Below are 14,663 nucleotides of genomic sequence, written 5' to 3'. Positions count from 1 at the left end.
TTATTTTATTTGTCGTGCAAAGGTTTATTTTGAAGTGAATGTTAACTATTTGGTCAATTGATGTTTATTTTACTATTGTGGCAGTGGATCATTTTTCTTAATTTTATTACATCAACACAGCCTGAGACAACGCTTGGTAGATTATTGAAGACAGGTGAAATTATTGTCTTGAGTCTTTGAGGAAAAAATGTCTCAAAAAAAACATGATGAGCAGATTTTGCAGGTGTTTGTCTGCTGCTTGTGCTGTAAGCCAGAGTTTTTCAACCTTTTTTGAGCCAAGGCACACTTTGTTCTTTGGAAAAATGTGGAGGCACACCACCACCCCAAAATGTTAAAATGTGAAACTCTAGCCCAGGGGTCGGCAACCTTTAATGCTCAAAGTCATTTGGTCCCATTTCCCATTGAGCACAACATCCAGAGAGACACACACATCTCAACGTAACACTCCACCAGCAGACCACGCCAGGAGGACACGACACACAAAATCTTCTTCACTGCTGGTTGACAACTTACAACTAATAAACTCAACTACATGAACTAAGCAACAAAAACACAACACAATGAATACCGACACTACAAACCTAACATAACCCCCAATAATTACATTTAAAACACAACAAACAGCAACTCCCATAATGCATTGCAGCTCTCAGCTCCTTTATTGCTACAGTATTCTAAATACTGCAGTACATTTACTCTTCTCTGTTCTAAATACTGCAGTACATTTACTCTTCTCTATTCTAAATACTGCAGTACATTTACTCTTCTCTGTTCTAAATACTGCAGTACATTTACTCTTCTCTGTTCTAAATACTGCAGTACATTTACTCTTCTCTGTTCTAAATACTGCAGTACATTTACTCTTCTCTATTCTAAATACTGCATTTCACATCACTGTACCTCTTATTTTATATCCCACATTGTTGCTGAGCCACGTAGCAAACGTTTACTCTGTAGACACTTGCTGTGGACATGATGGACCAAGTTGTCCAACTCTCTCTGAACCTATTTCAGCAAGACACTGCAGCTGGAACCACATCTGTAGAGCTCAGCTGCTAAACTGATCTGCTGCTTCATTCATACAGTGACAATGTGTGGTGCATTAAGCAAAACTAACTACAAGAATGGAGAGTAACTGTAGTTACTTCAGCAGGAAAGGAGTAAATGTCCATGACAAACCTTCAAAAAGTACCTCTGACAACTTTAAAGAATAAAACATCCATGAATCATGTCATTGTTCTTTATTTTATACACAAGCACAGGTGACTTTGATAGAGAAAACTCATATGAGCAAGTTTGGAAAGGAAAAAGTCCCTCTAACAGGAAGAAACCTTTGTAGAAACCAGTCAGAGGTGACGTCTTTTCTGCTGAGCGGTTGAGGTGAGAGGACAGAAGAGAGGACAGGAGAGAGGACAGAAGAGAGGACAGACAGATAGTTCTTGTTCATCATGTCCGGTTGGTTCTCCAGTGAGAGAGCTAGAACGTTCTCCACTGGCTATGAGGACCTCGGCCTCCAGCCTTGTGTGACCTGAGCCCACCAGGATGTTGATGATGATCTGGAAAACACTGACAAGCTGCATGTAGATGGTTTCAAAAGACACTAAATATCCACCACTCCACTTCTATGATGTCCTCCATTGATTGATCGTCTTACTTCTGGAAGTATAACATCAAAAACATAACTGATGAGTCTCTGGTCCTTCTTGGTTCCTGTGACCTCCTCCATCTCTTCCAGTAGCTCCAACATCTGGTACAATACAGAGGAATAAAAGTAAACAAATCAAGCTTATGTTACGTAAAAACTCTCAAACTTGACTGAAGAGATGTTTTGTGACCTGCTGGTCACTGAAACAACATCTTCATGATGACGTGCTGCTGGAGGGCAGGTGATGCAGACGACATCTTCCAGAGGTTCATTCTGTCTGAACGACCCTCCAGTCCATGAGGTCATCATGAAGCTCTGAAGCCAAAGAGCAAAGAGAGAATCTAAGAGAATAGAATCACTGACAGCACAGTTTGTTTCACTCACCTTGGTCTGCTCTCTGGAAAACACAGTGAGGCTCCTCCTCCTCCTTCAACAGCCTCAATGATCCTGCAGAGAAAAATACGTTGTGAAAACCAGTGAAAGACGCAGCAGGAAAGTTCCACTTTGATTAAAGTCAAAACTGTCTGGGAATTATTGTTTCTGTGATTTAAACAATATTAATCACCAACTGTAGCGTAGATGCAGAATCACTTGATATTTTACTTTGACAATGTGATCATCAAACTACTGTTGACAATTAAAACCCTTTAAGAAAGTAGTGACCTCATATAAAGACACATCAAACTCCTGTTGATGATTAAACCTTTACTGCACTGTACAAGTTAGAGTATTCAATGGACATTAAAAAAAAATCAAACATGAGACATTTTAACTATTTTCTGCATGTAAAACATTGAATTTTTACATACTGAATATTTTTAGATGTTGAAAAAAAAGATACGGACTTGAAATTCGACAGCTTTTAAAATTCAATGTCTGATTTCGATCGTAAAAAAATTCAGAGTTAGCGATTCGAATTCAGAATCTGATGGCACAGTTTTACTTCCATTGACAAGCAGGCTTATTTAATCAAGCCCCTCAATGACTAAATTGAAGATGATTTGATCTTCAGAGCCTTCCTCTAAGTCCACTATTTCAAGTTCTATTTCCACTTCAAAGTCGTACCTGCAGACACAAAAAAATACTGTTACTTACAGGCACATACATCGTTGTTCCATACATACATACATACATCATTGTTTTCAGAGCTTTCACAGTTTTTTAGTGCCTCGTGTCATACTAAAAGACATATTTATTATGTTTGTCTGGTAAACTGTGTGCTAAAGAAAAGAGAATCAATGCGTCAACATCTTTCTCTGAATATTCACTGGTGTACTTACTCTTCGTTTTCGTTTTCTGTGTCAATTTCAGGAAAGTAATCCTGGCTCTCGAGGATTTCTTGGATCTTCTCATCGGCATCTGTTAAAACACAATGAGGGAAACATTAAACAACTTCACACACAGCAGCTTAAAAATATTAAAATACTACAAGCTTTTATTCCAGCATCTAAAGACAAAGAGTGTCTAAAGCCAGGACTTTTGTCTGGAGTACATTTGTGTAAACATGTTTAATTTTCACTGTGATTTGTGCGAATGAGAAAACAACTGGAGCTGTGCAGTACAACTACCAGCTTCTACGTGAGTAAAGCAGTAGAAGGTAGTGGGCCTATGTTATATCAACATTGTTCCTCATTGAACAACTTTTATAGGACGTTATTTCCCTTAAACAAACTGTTACAAGTGACGTAGTCGCTTGATGACTGTGCAGTTGTTTGTGAACTAGTTGTCCGTTCGGCGTTACCTGATCTACCTATATATATATATATATATATATATATATATATATATATATATATATATATATATATATATATATAGTGTCAATACCAGCGGACGCCTATCATTCCTGTGATGCCAGCCCGGTTCTGCTAACAAATGTGGCATTGGCGAATGTATATGCTCTACCAAGTGACCCTTCTTTTACAAAGTTTACTACACATCTAAGCTCAGAATCAGTAAATGTAGATGGACTCACCAGGGTCTGAGGATTTAAATGGCGTTCCGTCTTCAGTATAGAAGATGATCTCATCCTGGAAGGGAAACACTCAGTGTGACCGATGTTCACAAACCAGGACCGGAAATATGTGGCTGAATTGGCTTCAGTTGAGAAAATGTAGTGAACCAAAGTCGACACTGACCACAAGGGGGTCGGGCTCGTTGGTGGGGGTGTCATCGGGATCGTTGGGCGTGGCGACGACCCTGTCGTCAGGGCCGTCGTCGCGCCCATTGTGTGTCGTGTTGTTAGGTGTGTTGTGGAGCGTGGTATCGCTAGCAGCTGCAGCAGCAGGGATTCTGCCCCAGTCGCTAAATCGCCACTGCAGCATTTCCCGTAGCATCTGCCTCACGTCTCTGAGGAGAAAATGAAGCCAAACATTCAATTTGTGACCAACCTGCTGATTTATATGAGCACTTTCAGTGTCGATGTTAAATAACATCCTCATATCTAATTAAAGTCTTTGATATATATGATGATGCTTTTTGACGATAAAGGATCATCAAAACATGTTTTTATGTTCATGTCTCAAATGGACTTACTGTGAAGACAATCTAAAAGATGAATGAGAAGCTTCAGCATCAATCCACACAGACGACCATAGTGACGGACACACCTGCTGCAATCGGCCTCCACCAGGACCTTTTCCAGGGTGTGGACCAGCTGGGTCATGTGTGGTTTCCCTCTCTCTCTCCACACCTCCTCCATCACGGACCCTGTCGCCTAGAAGGTTCAGACACATTGTGCTTTACTGCCCAACCTTCAACAGTCATACAAACATTTTAAAGACATATTTGAATGAGTTTTTGCACCTGGAGCAGCTCCAGAGCGCACCTGACGTTGGAATCCACTGGATTGGATAAAAGACTGGTGAGCACATCCTTCAGTCCAGTCAGGAGGACGTCTGCGCGAGCCGGGTGTCCATTAGAGCTCTTCACCTAAAAATAACATCAATACACGTGTTTGTTATGGGATATCTTTTTGTGACTTTTTCCTTTTAATATGAATACACGGAATGGGAACGGCTATGTATTTACAGTGGTGGAAAAAAGTTTTTAGACACCCTTAAAATTTTACACAATCTCAAATATCATGAAACATCTTTTTTTGTGTTTCAAGCAACGCTCTCATGCAGCCACACCTCTTGTAGAGGTGAAAGGTGATGACAACAATCCTGAGAGCATTTCAGAAGAGAACCTCACGTACACGGGGCAACACAGGTTTATTCTTACCTCCAGATGTAAATAAAGCTCTCCAAGGAAGAGGACGAAAGAATGGAACCTCTTCTGAGTGGCTGAGTCTCCTCGGACCGCTGCGTCTCAGTCTTCATAGTCCAGTCTGCACCTATATCAAAATAATAAAAAGATAGCAATCTAAATGTAAACACTTCATGCTGATGAGGGGTGTTATCAAGTCAAAGGCTTTTCTCTGAATTCCAGATAAACACAGACTAGATATTAAATTGAAGGTACGTCTTCAGGAGCAGCTGTCTGAAGGTCCCGCTCGCTGGACTGAAGGTGACTGACGGGACAGGTGGCTACACAGCTGTGCTCCAGTAGTGGAGACATTTGGAATGCCAGTAGACTGCAATTACCCAAAAAAAATACTTTGAATTAAAAAAAAAACTATGACACCTTGTTACACGTTTCTGTGACGGTGGTCCAAAGAGGTTTTAAATGAGGAGCAAGTGTCTGCCAACCTGTGTGTAGATCAGCTCCACAAGATCCTCCAGCAACTCTTCGTGGTGACAAAGATGTCGAGGATGGACGTCATCTCGTCAACAAGTGAGTCAAAGGAGCTGGACGAGGAAGTGAGGTGTCACCAGGTAGCACGATGACTACTACCTGGTGACAGTGATGATGACAAAACCTCACTCAATAACATTATTGAGTGAGGTTTTGTCATCATCATTGTCAAATGATTCCTAACACACAAGGACAAGGACATACAATAAAAAAAAAAAAAAAAGAATGAAAAAACAGTATTTACAACAGAAATGACTACTATATGTGTAAAAGAAAAAAACAATTCTTCCATCACTCAGAGTTTCTCCAGCGGGGACAAACTCAGGAGCTGCCGCCAAGAGAGAGTGGACCTTGTGGTGGTCTCCTCAGCCTGCTGCTCCACCTCCTGCTCCGTCTCCTCAGCCTGCTGCTCCACCTCCTGCTCCGTCTCCTGCTCCACCTCCTGCTCCGTCTCCTGCTCCACCTCCTGCTCCGTCTCCTGCTCCGTCTCCTGCTCCACCTCCTGCTCCGTCTCCTGCTCCGTCTCCTGCTCCGTCTCCTGCTCCGCCTCCTGCTCCGTCTCCTGCTCCACCTCCTGCTCCGCCTGCTGCTCCGCCTCCTGCTCCGTCTCCTGCTCGGCCTCCTGCACATCAACAAATAAACAAACCAAAATATGGGATTAAGCACAAATAAGGACCGCAAAAGAGAGGAAAGACACTGTTAATGTCCACAGAAGGACACCGGGAGGAAGAAGTCTCAGCGTTCTTCTTCAAAATCAAGAAAAGGTCTACTTTGGGCTTTTTTGTTTCATTGATTTATAAAGTTTGAATTAGCGCAGCAGATTTTCTTTCACAAAAACATGGTACTTTACGACTATAGACACACTCCCAGGATTAGTATTTTTGGACTAAAGTCTCGGGCCACAGTTCCATACTTTTTATCAGAGGTGCACCAAATAATTTTTTTTATTTTGTTATGCTAACTCAGAGGATCTAATTCAGAATACTGTAGAAGGAGTAGAGGTAGATGGAATCTATATCTGTTACCTACTGCATGAAATGTTCATTTAATCATTCATAATACTGCTCTAGCTTCTGCCTCGACCTAACACAATTGTCATAAGTTGTATTTCCAGGTAATTATTAAAGTTCTAAATGCCACTTACCCAGTACAGAGAGGGCTCCGGGCCCCAGTACTGAGGCCCCCAGTCCAGAGTGGGTTGTGGGACCGATTCAGGAGGCTGGGGGCTCCAGTACACAGGGATGAAGTAGAGAGGGCCCATGTCCTGGATTAACTGGGGGTCTTCGAACCAGAAAATTTGAATTGTCATCGTCTTTGGATGAGAAAAGCACTGGTGGGTCGATGTGATCGCTGGACGGCAGACAGAGCTAACGTGTCAGTCGGCTAATGAAAATTAGCTTTCGTTGGCCTAAAAAAAACAACAGGCTAGGCAAATTAGACCACACCCCCAAACATAGCCACGCAACATTAGCCACGCCCCCAGCCAGAACATGCAATATTGTCATCTCCGCTTCAGGCTCTTTGCAGACATTTACACAGAATTGTTTGAGTGCTGAAATAAATGGCACAATTACGTTTTTGACTCACGTCTCCTCAGTTTGAGACGGCGGTCCAGCCGTCATTTGGACAATCATTCTTAGGAAATGACGGCCTAAAAAATAGCGGACGGGGTTGCTCAAAGTCGTCTAAAATATGTGTATATGTGTATGAGGTGAGCAGAGGGGGTGCAGGGAAACAGGTGTGAGGAGTGTGTGGGTGAACCAGCCTGCGAGAGAGCAGAGAAGGAGACACAGCAGCCAGGGGGAGAGAGTTTTGCTGACCAAGCAAAGTGTGGACTGAGTGAACTACGGCTCAAGTTTTAGCCCAGAACTTCATTGTAGTTGTACGGCCATCAGCCAATGAGCAGTGGTGGAATAGACGTCCACTCCTCGCAGCGTGTGTCCGAGCTCTCAACGGCAACTGAACTGTTTTCCCTCCGAAGACGACCAGCCGTCACCAGATAGCGCTCTGAGCCCCCGAGAGGCTCAGAGTTCCTCTGGCCACGTGGGACCCCAGCCCCCCCTCGTCACCACCTCCTGCATCCTGCTCCTGCCCCCCCCTCGTCACCACCTCCTGCATCCTGCTCCTGTCCCAGCTCCAACTTGCACCACCTCCTGCATCCTGCTCCTGCCCCCAGCTCCAACTTGTACCACCGACTCACATCACCACCTCTAGAAGGTATTTCTTGGAATTTGATTCCACTTGTTCAGGAGAACGAGACTGAGTTTATTTTTCCCCATGAACTCCCACTTAACTGGCAACGGGTTATTTTGATTTGAAAGACTTTTATGCCGGCTTAGCCGAGGTTTCATGATTGTTTGTTTATTGTTGAAATGTATTTTTTTTGGTTGTAATAAAGTAGCATCTTATTTGTTTACTTTTACTAAGATTTCTTTGTCATATTGTTGGCTGTGAATTGTTTTGAGGTGAAAGGTGAAAAAACAAAACATTGAACTCTACTTACCATCATCGGCTGCCATTGATTGTTTCCTGGTACTCTTAATTTTCAAATCCAAAACTAATATTATTCTGTTATTTTTATGCTAATGAGTTCAGGGCCCTATTTCTATCTGCTTGCAGGCAATAGACAGGTTACATAGAATGGAGGCACTGCTGGGATTTGAACCCAGGATCTCCTGTTTACCAGACAGGTACTTTGACCAGCTCAGCCAGCGATGTGGTCTGTCCCAGACCACATCGCTGGCTGAGCTGGTCAAAGTACCTGTCTGGGACAGACCACATCGCTGGCTTTTCTCCCCATGGTGTCTGGGTGGAGTTCTGACCATGGACATTTTGGTGGCCTGAAGGTTTATTTGGATTGTTAACAGAACAAAATGACCATGCTCACACTTTTCTCCTCTAAAATAGTCTCTTGTATATTTAAAAAAATAAGACTTGTATTTCACAAACTCCTGCGGGGCGTCGACTTTCCCTTTAACTTTCAATAACACTCAGCACATCTAACAAATGTTTCCCATTAAAAGCCTTCTAGTAAAGGTGGGATCTTCCCCTCTAAGCTGCTGTAATACTGCGATAGTGAAATATTTGTGTTGCTCAGACAGCAATTGAACACATGTGGACAAAAAGCGGTAGTAGAACTGAGGGTTGAAGGAGTAAACCCAGGTGGTACGTTGAGTCGACCACTGTCCTCCAGATAGAAACATGGAGGAACCAGTCAGGAGGAAAGTCAGTCTGGACTGAGGACCGGGATGAGATGCAGTCCCTTCCAGGTGTACAGAACATCCACCATCTTCTGTCCCGTCTGAATTCAGAATGAGAAACTTCCTGCATGCTGCTTTCTGACACGCTTTTCCTTTCACATCAACCAACACTGGTTGTGTTCCAGACATGATCTTTCAGAGCAGAGAAACAGCGATGTTCATCACACCTTCACCTATTTGTTTCCACACTGTTTCTTCGGTGGCGCAGGCAGCGCAGCTTTGCTGCAGGAGGTCGTCTTCATCACGGCCCCATGGTGGCAGTATGTTTCCTGAGCAGGAGTTTTCATTGATGGACTTGGATGAACATTGGCCACATGACAAATAAACTCTGAATAGAATAGAATAGCATAGCATAGCACACCATGCTTTGACCTAGTCAGTGTCACTCACATCCCTTCACTCATCTCACCATTCACTTTCTGATAGACACACAGGCGAGTGGTCATTTAATAACATGATGCTTCAATTGGTCAGAGACTGATTGTTGGTGGCTGATTGACGTTTCTTTTCTCAGGAGAAGCAAAGAAAGAGACCTGACCACCAGGCCGGTGTCCTGCTGCTCCTGTAGATATTGCATCATCCAATGGTGACAGAGTGAAGCACTCTGAGAATAAGACTCCTGCTTTGAACTGTGTTTGACTGTTTGTACCTCTCCGGGGCGGCAGTGGAATTAATGAGGCTGCACATCACAGGAAGTCCTCCAAGCAACACTTCCTCTGAAGGACGACGGTTTTTGCAGCGACAATGAAACAGCTAATATGGCTGTGTATGTAGTGAAGTATCCCCACTTCTCTAACATGACCTCTCTCCAAACACAGCCAGATGTGTTCACAGAGCGACTGCTTCTCTTCACTGTTCTCCATCATGCTGTCCTGGAGCTAATGGCCGAGGAGCTGCTGGGAAGCATGAGTGCAAACACAACCGAGGAAAAGACCAGTGACGGACACACAAGAACCAGTGAAGAGACAAAGAAACATGTCGTATGAACAATGGTATTGATAAGAAAATAAATAGCAACGTGGAAATATTATCAATGCTGGTCATAAAAAGTGCCATTTCTGTATTTTTCACAATTGTGATTTTCCCCTTGGAGCATTGTAACTGAAAATCCATTGAGTCAAGTAATTGTTTAATTCTAACCATTTAAAAGGAAGAAAAGTGTAGAAAAATATCAAACTAGTAAATATATATGGAATGAATAGATGAATAAATGAATGTGGGTGTATGTTAATACAACAATGAATAATAATGATAACATGAAGATTTCTACAGGTGAAGAAACAGTAAATGAAGAAATGTGTCAAATTAAACAGCTGCAGAATCAGATGAATGAGAAAATGAATCAATAATGAAAAGGTAGACAGACAGGCCACCAGTCCAGGTCTGTCCTGCTCTCGCCCACTGGAGATGGTTGGAAAAGTAAACGAACGAGGAAATACATTGATCAGTCTATAAATAAAGCTAAAAGAAATAAAAACACAGAAATAGCCTTTTTTGTTACAGAAAACAAAACAGACTGCGAATAAAACTACAAACACTTTCTATAGTTTGCGAATACATCAGTGTGGAGGATTTAAAATAGAAACGAATGAAGGAATGCAAAAATGTATAAATAAACTCATTAAAATGACGCTTCTCCCATAATGCTTGTATCTTTTCCGATGCCTCCCAATTCTCCATTCCTAAAGCTTTTCTTCAACCACCAAAGCAGACTGGTGGAACGTCTGCAGCTGATTCCCAGTATGACTACTGGGCAGCAACAACTCTCTGTACATTGTATTGGCTGAACTTTGACCTGGATCCGTGTCCATGAGCTGTTCTTTGATCATCAGTTTGCATGTTCTCACAACGAAGTGACGACTTTTCTTTCTTTTTTTACTGATTAGGCTTTTTATGGCACATTTTGGAGACGGGGAACCTGCAGCGCTGATTGTGAGGTGGTGAATTGACGGCAGATTCATCTCACACATCTAATATCTTCAAATACCAGACTTACAGATCCACGTCGTCATAAACAGCCAAGCTGCAGTGGTCCAGATGTTTCTTTAGTGGAACATTACTGCTGAATCAGCAGCACCATGTTCATATGTCAAACTTTCATGTTCAGATGATCCAGAGCGCTAGGAAGAACTGATGGATTATCAATTGTGACAAAGTGAGTCAGTCAGTCGGTCTCATTTCAGAGTGAGAACATAAATAGTGCAGTAAAGCTGCAGTGTTGTGCACAAACTGATTCCTGTCCAGGGGAACGCACACTGACTGGCTGTCCACTGCCTGTTCTTTTACAGCTGCTTTTATTAGGATTTAACGTACAAATACACTAAAGTGTATGAACACGGTAACAACTAACGTAAGTCTCTGGGAAAGTCTCTTGCAAAGAACAAAGTGTAATTGAGATGATTCACCAATAGTAAAGTAATTGTATTAGTGGCGCACTATGTGACACATCACTGTCTACTAGCTATACTTACTATACTATACTATCATTACCATACTATGTTCTTACTGTATCTACGTCATACAATTCTTACTTGAACTACTTTGTATTGTCCAGATTCAATCCAGTGATTTGCTGAGTGCACCACTACTTTGATGACCACTAACTAGTTTGACCAGTTTCCAAACTATTAACACTATTTTCCCCCATTACAGTTTTGTAATTTTAAGACAGGCCTTTGTAGGCTGTAGTTTTCAATCTAACCATCCTTCTATGTAGTAAAGAATCCCAGTGATCATTGAAAAATGTCTCTTCTATAATTACACAAAAACTCTCATTTACACATAAAGTGTTGCCAAGGCGTGGCTTTTCACACTGAATGGACCGTCTGTGTCCATATCTGCAAAACTCCTTCAATGATCTTAATGAACTTTGACCATTATGTAAGGAAGTTCAATATATATATATATATAGATGTATATTTATGGGGGTATTTCTTTACATCACAGTGAGATCATCTGTCAGACCAAAATGCTTCCCCTTTGAGGATTGACTCATTCCACTCATTTCTTTTTCTGTCTTTTTATTTTGCATCAGCTAAACCAGACGGAGAGAAACACGAGGCAGGATGTCCAGGTGGAAGTGTCCTCTGCCGTTGGGATGCTGGCCTGGCGGGCTCCTTGCTCAGCAGTCCCCTCGCTCCTCCTCGGCCTTCAGCAGGATCACAAAGAAGGTCCTGAGGGACTCCAGGACCACGTCTCTCCCCTGCTGCTCGTCTGGATCTTCTCTGGTGTGCCACTTGTTGAAAGCCTCGACGGAGATCAGGCCCTGGTCAGCCAGCCATTCACAGAAGAACCGGAGAACATCTGGAGAGGACAGCAATGTCAGTTTGGTCTCTTCTTGACGTTTATGTCTTTCTAACTTGAGTCTCTATGTTGGTGAAGAACAGAAGGTGTAAGAAAGCTCCAGTTCACTTACGTGGAGGATGACGGAGGGCAACGTCCAGCGCCTGAAGAGCATAAAGCGCCTGCAGCTGCTGCTCAGTGTCTGAGTCCAGGTATTCCAGCAGGACCGGCCGTCTCCTCTGCAGGACGCTCTGGTCCAGAAGGTAGTTGGTGCCAAAAGCTGTGCAGCAAAGCAGGAGGAAGAGTGAGTGCATGCTGAGCCTCCAAGTGGACATCTTTCAATCAGCGCTACTGTTTGAGCAGAACACAAGAGAAGCGTCTCCTCCAGGTGGGGGCCAGCTTACCTCGATATAAATATGCTGACCGGCACACGCTGGTCATCAGAGCCCTCAGGAAGGGCGGCGACCTCCTCTGACCTTCATCCAGGTTGGCCTGATAAACACCCAGAGAAACAAGAGGTCAGTACAGACGTCCACCATGAACAGCATTTGGACTCAGGGGCAAAATGTAAAGCTCTTTCAAACAAAGAGGCTTGAAGCATTCTATATGTATAGATGTCAATAAACTAGAATCATCATCATCATCATCTGCTGAGTGAATTACTGATCCTAACAAATAATCAATCAAACATCATCTACAGTGTTTCTGATGAGATATTTGAAAGGTGAACTTCGTACCTCCACCCAGTCAAAGACCTGCTGGTCACTGGCCGTGTCGTCCAGGAGGAGTCTGTCCAGCTGGCAGCTCAGCTCCTCAGGAAACATCTGGTCAGACGGCCTGGCGTCCATGAGCTCTTCTCTCTGCTCTCTCTCTCGCTGCTCTCTCCGCTCTCTCTTTTGCTGCTTCTTCTGCTCTCTCTTTAACTGCTTTGCGTGCTCTCTCTCTTGCTGCTCTCTCTGTCTCTGCTCTCTTTCTTGTTGTTCTCTCTGCTCTATTTCTTCCTGCTCTCTCTGTCTCTGCTCTCTTTCTTGCTGCTCTCTCTGCTCTATTTCTTCCTGCTCTCTCTGTCTCTGCTCTATTTCTTCCTGCTCTCTCTGTCTCTGCTCTCTTTCTTGCTGCTCTCTCTGCTCTCTCTCTCGCTGCTCTCTTTCTTGCTGTTCTCTCTCTCGCTGCTCTCTCCGCTCTCTCTCTCGCTGCTTCTTCTGCTCTCTCTTTAACTGCTTTGCGTGCTCTCTCTCTTGCTGCTCTCTCTGTCTCTGCTCTCTTTCTTGTTGTTCTCTCTGCTCTATTTCTTCCTGCTCTCTCTGTCTCTGCTCTCTTTCTTGCTGCTCTCTCTGCTCTATTTCTTCCTGCTCTCTCTGTCTCTGCTCTATTTCTTCCTGCTCTCTCTGTCTCTGCTCTCTTTCTTGCTGCTCTCTCTCTTCTTGCTCTCTCTGTCTCTGCTCTCTTTCTTGCTGCTCTCTCTGCTCTATCTCTTCCTGCTCTCTTTTTTCCTGCTCTTTCTGCTCTCTCTCTTGCTGCTCTCTTTCTTCTTGCTCTCTCTGTCTCTGCTCTCTCTCTCTCCGCTCTCTCTTTTGCTGCTTTTTCTGCTCTCTCTTTAACTGCTTTGCCTGCTCTCTCTGTCTCTGCTCTCTTTCTTGTTGTTCTCTCTGCTCTATTTCTTCCTGCTCTCTCTGTCTCTGCTCTCTTTCTTGCTGCTCTCTCTGCTCTATTTCTTCCTGCTCTCTCTGTCTCTGCTCTCTTTCTTGCTGCTCTCTCTGTATCTGCTCTCTTTCTTGCTGCTCTCTCTGTATCTGCTCTCTTTCTTGCTGCTCTCTCTGTCTATGCTCTCTCTCTTCTTGCTGTCTCTGCTCTCTTTCTTGCTGCTCTCTCTGCTCTATCTCTTCCTGCTCTCTCTGTTTCTGCTCTCTTTTTTCCTGCTCTTTCTGCTCTCTCTCTTGCTGCTCTCTTTCTTCTTGCTCTCTCTGTCTCTGCTCTCTCTCTCTCCGCTCTCTATTTTGCTGCTTTTTCTGCTCTCTCTTTAACTGCTTTGCCTGCTCCCTCTCTTGCTGCTCTCTCTGCTCTATCTCTTCCTGCTCTCTTTGTCTCTGCTCTCTCTCTTGCTGCTCTCTCTGTCTCTGCTCTCTTTCTTGCTGCTCTCTCTGCTCTATCTTTCCCTGCTCTCTCTCTCTCCGCTCTCTCAATTGCTGCTTTTTCTGTTGTCTCTTTAACTGCTTTGCCTGCTCTCTCTGCTGTCTCTCTTGCTGTTCTCTTTCTTCCTGCTTTCTCTGTCTCTGCTCTCTTTCTTGCTGCTCTCTCTGCTCTCTCTCTCCCTGCTCTCTCTCTCTCTGCTCCCTAATTCGCTGCTTTTTCTGCTCTCTCTTTAACTGCTTTGCCTGCTCTCTCTCTTGCTGCTCTCCCTGTCTCTGCTCTCTCTCTTGCTGCTCTCTTTCTTCCTGCTCTCTCTGTTTCTGCTCTCTTTCTTGCTGCTCTCTCTGCTCTATCTCTTCCTGCTCTCTCTGTCTCTGCTCTCTTTCTTGCTGCTCTCTTTCTTGCTGCTCTCTCTCTTGCTGCTCTCTCTCTCTCTGCTGTCTCTTTTCCTGCTCTGTTTGTCTCTGCTCTACCTCTTCCTGCTCTTTATCTCTCTGCTCTCCCACGAGCTGCTCCTCCTCTTCCATGTCATGTGTCTCGTTGTGTGTCTCCTGGATGGTCTCCGGACCCTGGACAGGTCTTCTAGGGACCCAGTTGTTCTGTGAAAA

The 14,663-nt window shown here is 43.7% G+C and overlaps 2 protein-coding genes across 9 annotated transcripts; both read right to left on the bottom strand.

The window, feature by feature from the left end:
• Window positions 1–1,272: 1,272 nt before the first annotated feature.
• Window positions 1,273–5,861, bottom strand: LOC308138999 (polyadenylate-binding protein-interacting protein 1-like). 8 transcript variants are annotated; one of them, XR_013936896.1, is made up of 13 exons: window positions 5,734–5,861; window positions 5,338–5,436; window positions 5,111–5,222; window positions 4,871–4,982; window positions 4,451–4,576; window positions 4,255–4,361; window positions 3,784–3,994; window positions 3,621–3,675; window positions 2,926–3,004; window positions 2,030–2,710; window positions 1,836–1,986; window positions 1,655–1,747; window positions 1,273–1,566 (listed from the first exon to the last, which is right to left on the bottom strand). XR_013936896.1 is itself a non-coding variant. In XM_080508301.1 (10 exons), exons 6-10 carry the CDS (start codon window positions 4,344–4,346, stop codon window positions 2,026–2,028), a joined length of 504 nt encoding a protein of 167 aa, XP_080364427.1. In that variant the 5' UTR covers window positions 4,347–4,361; window positions 4,451–4,576; window positions 4,871–4,982; window positions 5,111–5,222; window positions 5,338–5,436; window positions 5,734–5,861; the 3' UTR covers window positions 2,011–2,025. The 8 variants fall into 8 exon arrangements, 2 of the variants coding, with proteins under 2 accessions (XP_080364427.1, XP_080364426.1); XR_013936897.1 differs by having other exon boundaries at window positions 1,273–1,574; window positions 1,836–1,960; XR_013936898.1 differs by having other exon boundaries at window positions 1,836–1,960.
• A 5,860-nt stretch (window positions 5,862–11,721) lies between these two features.
• On the bottom strand, window positions 11,722–13,280 carry LOC308139872 (eukaryotic translation initiation factor 4 gamma 3-like). The gene is made up of 4 exons (XM_080509453.1): window positions 12,663–13,280; window positions 12,330–12,417; window positions 12,059–12,205; window positions 11,722–11,946 (listed from the first exon to the last, which is right to left on the bottom strand). Exons 1-4 carry the CDS (start codon window positions 12,771–12,773, stop codon window positions 11,765–11,767), a joined length of 528 nt encoding a protein of 175 aa, XP_080365579.1. The 5' UTR covers window positions 12,774–13,280; the 3' UTR covers window positions 11,722–11,764.
• Window positions 13,281–14,663: the final 1,383 nt, after the last annotated feature.

This window comes from Blennius ocellaris, assembly GCF_963422515.1.
Source record: "Blennius ocellaris genome assembly, chromosome: 14".
Classification (NCBI taxonomy): domain Eukaryota; kingdom Metazoa; phylum Chordata; class Actinopteri; order Blenniiformes; family Blenniidae; genus Blennius; species Blennius ocellaris.
The sequence above is the reverse complement of the archived record's forward strand: the minus strand, read 5'-3'. Positions and strand labels throughout refer to the sequence as shown.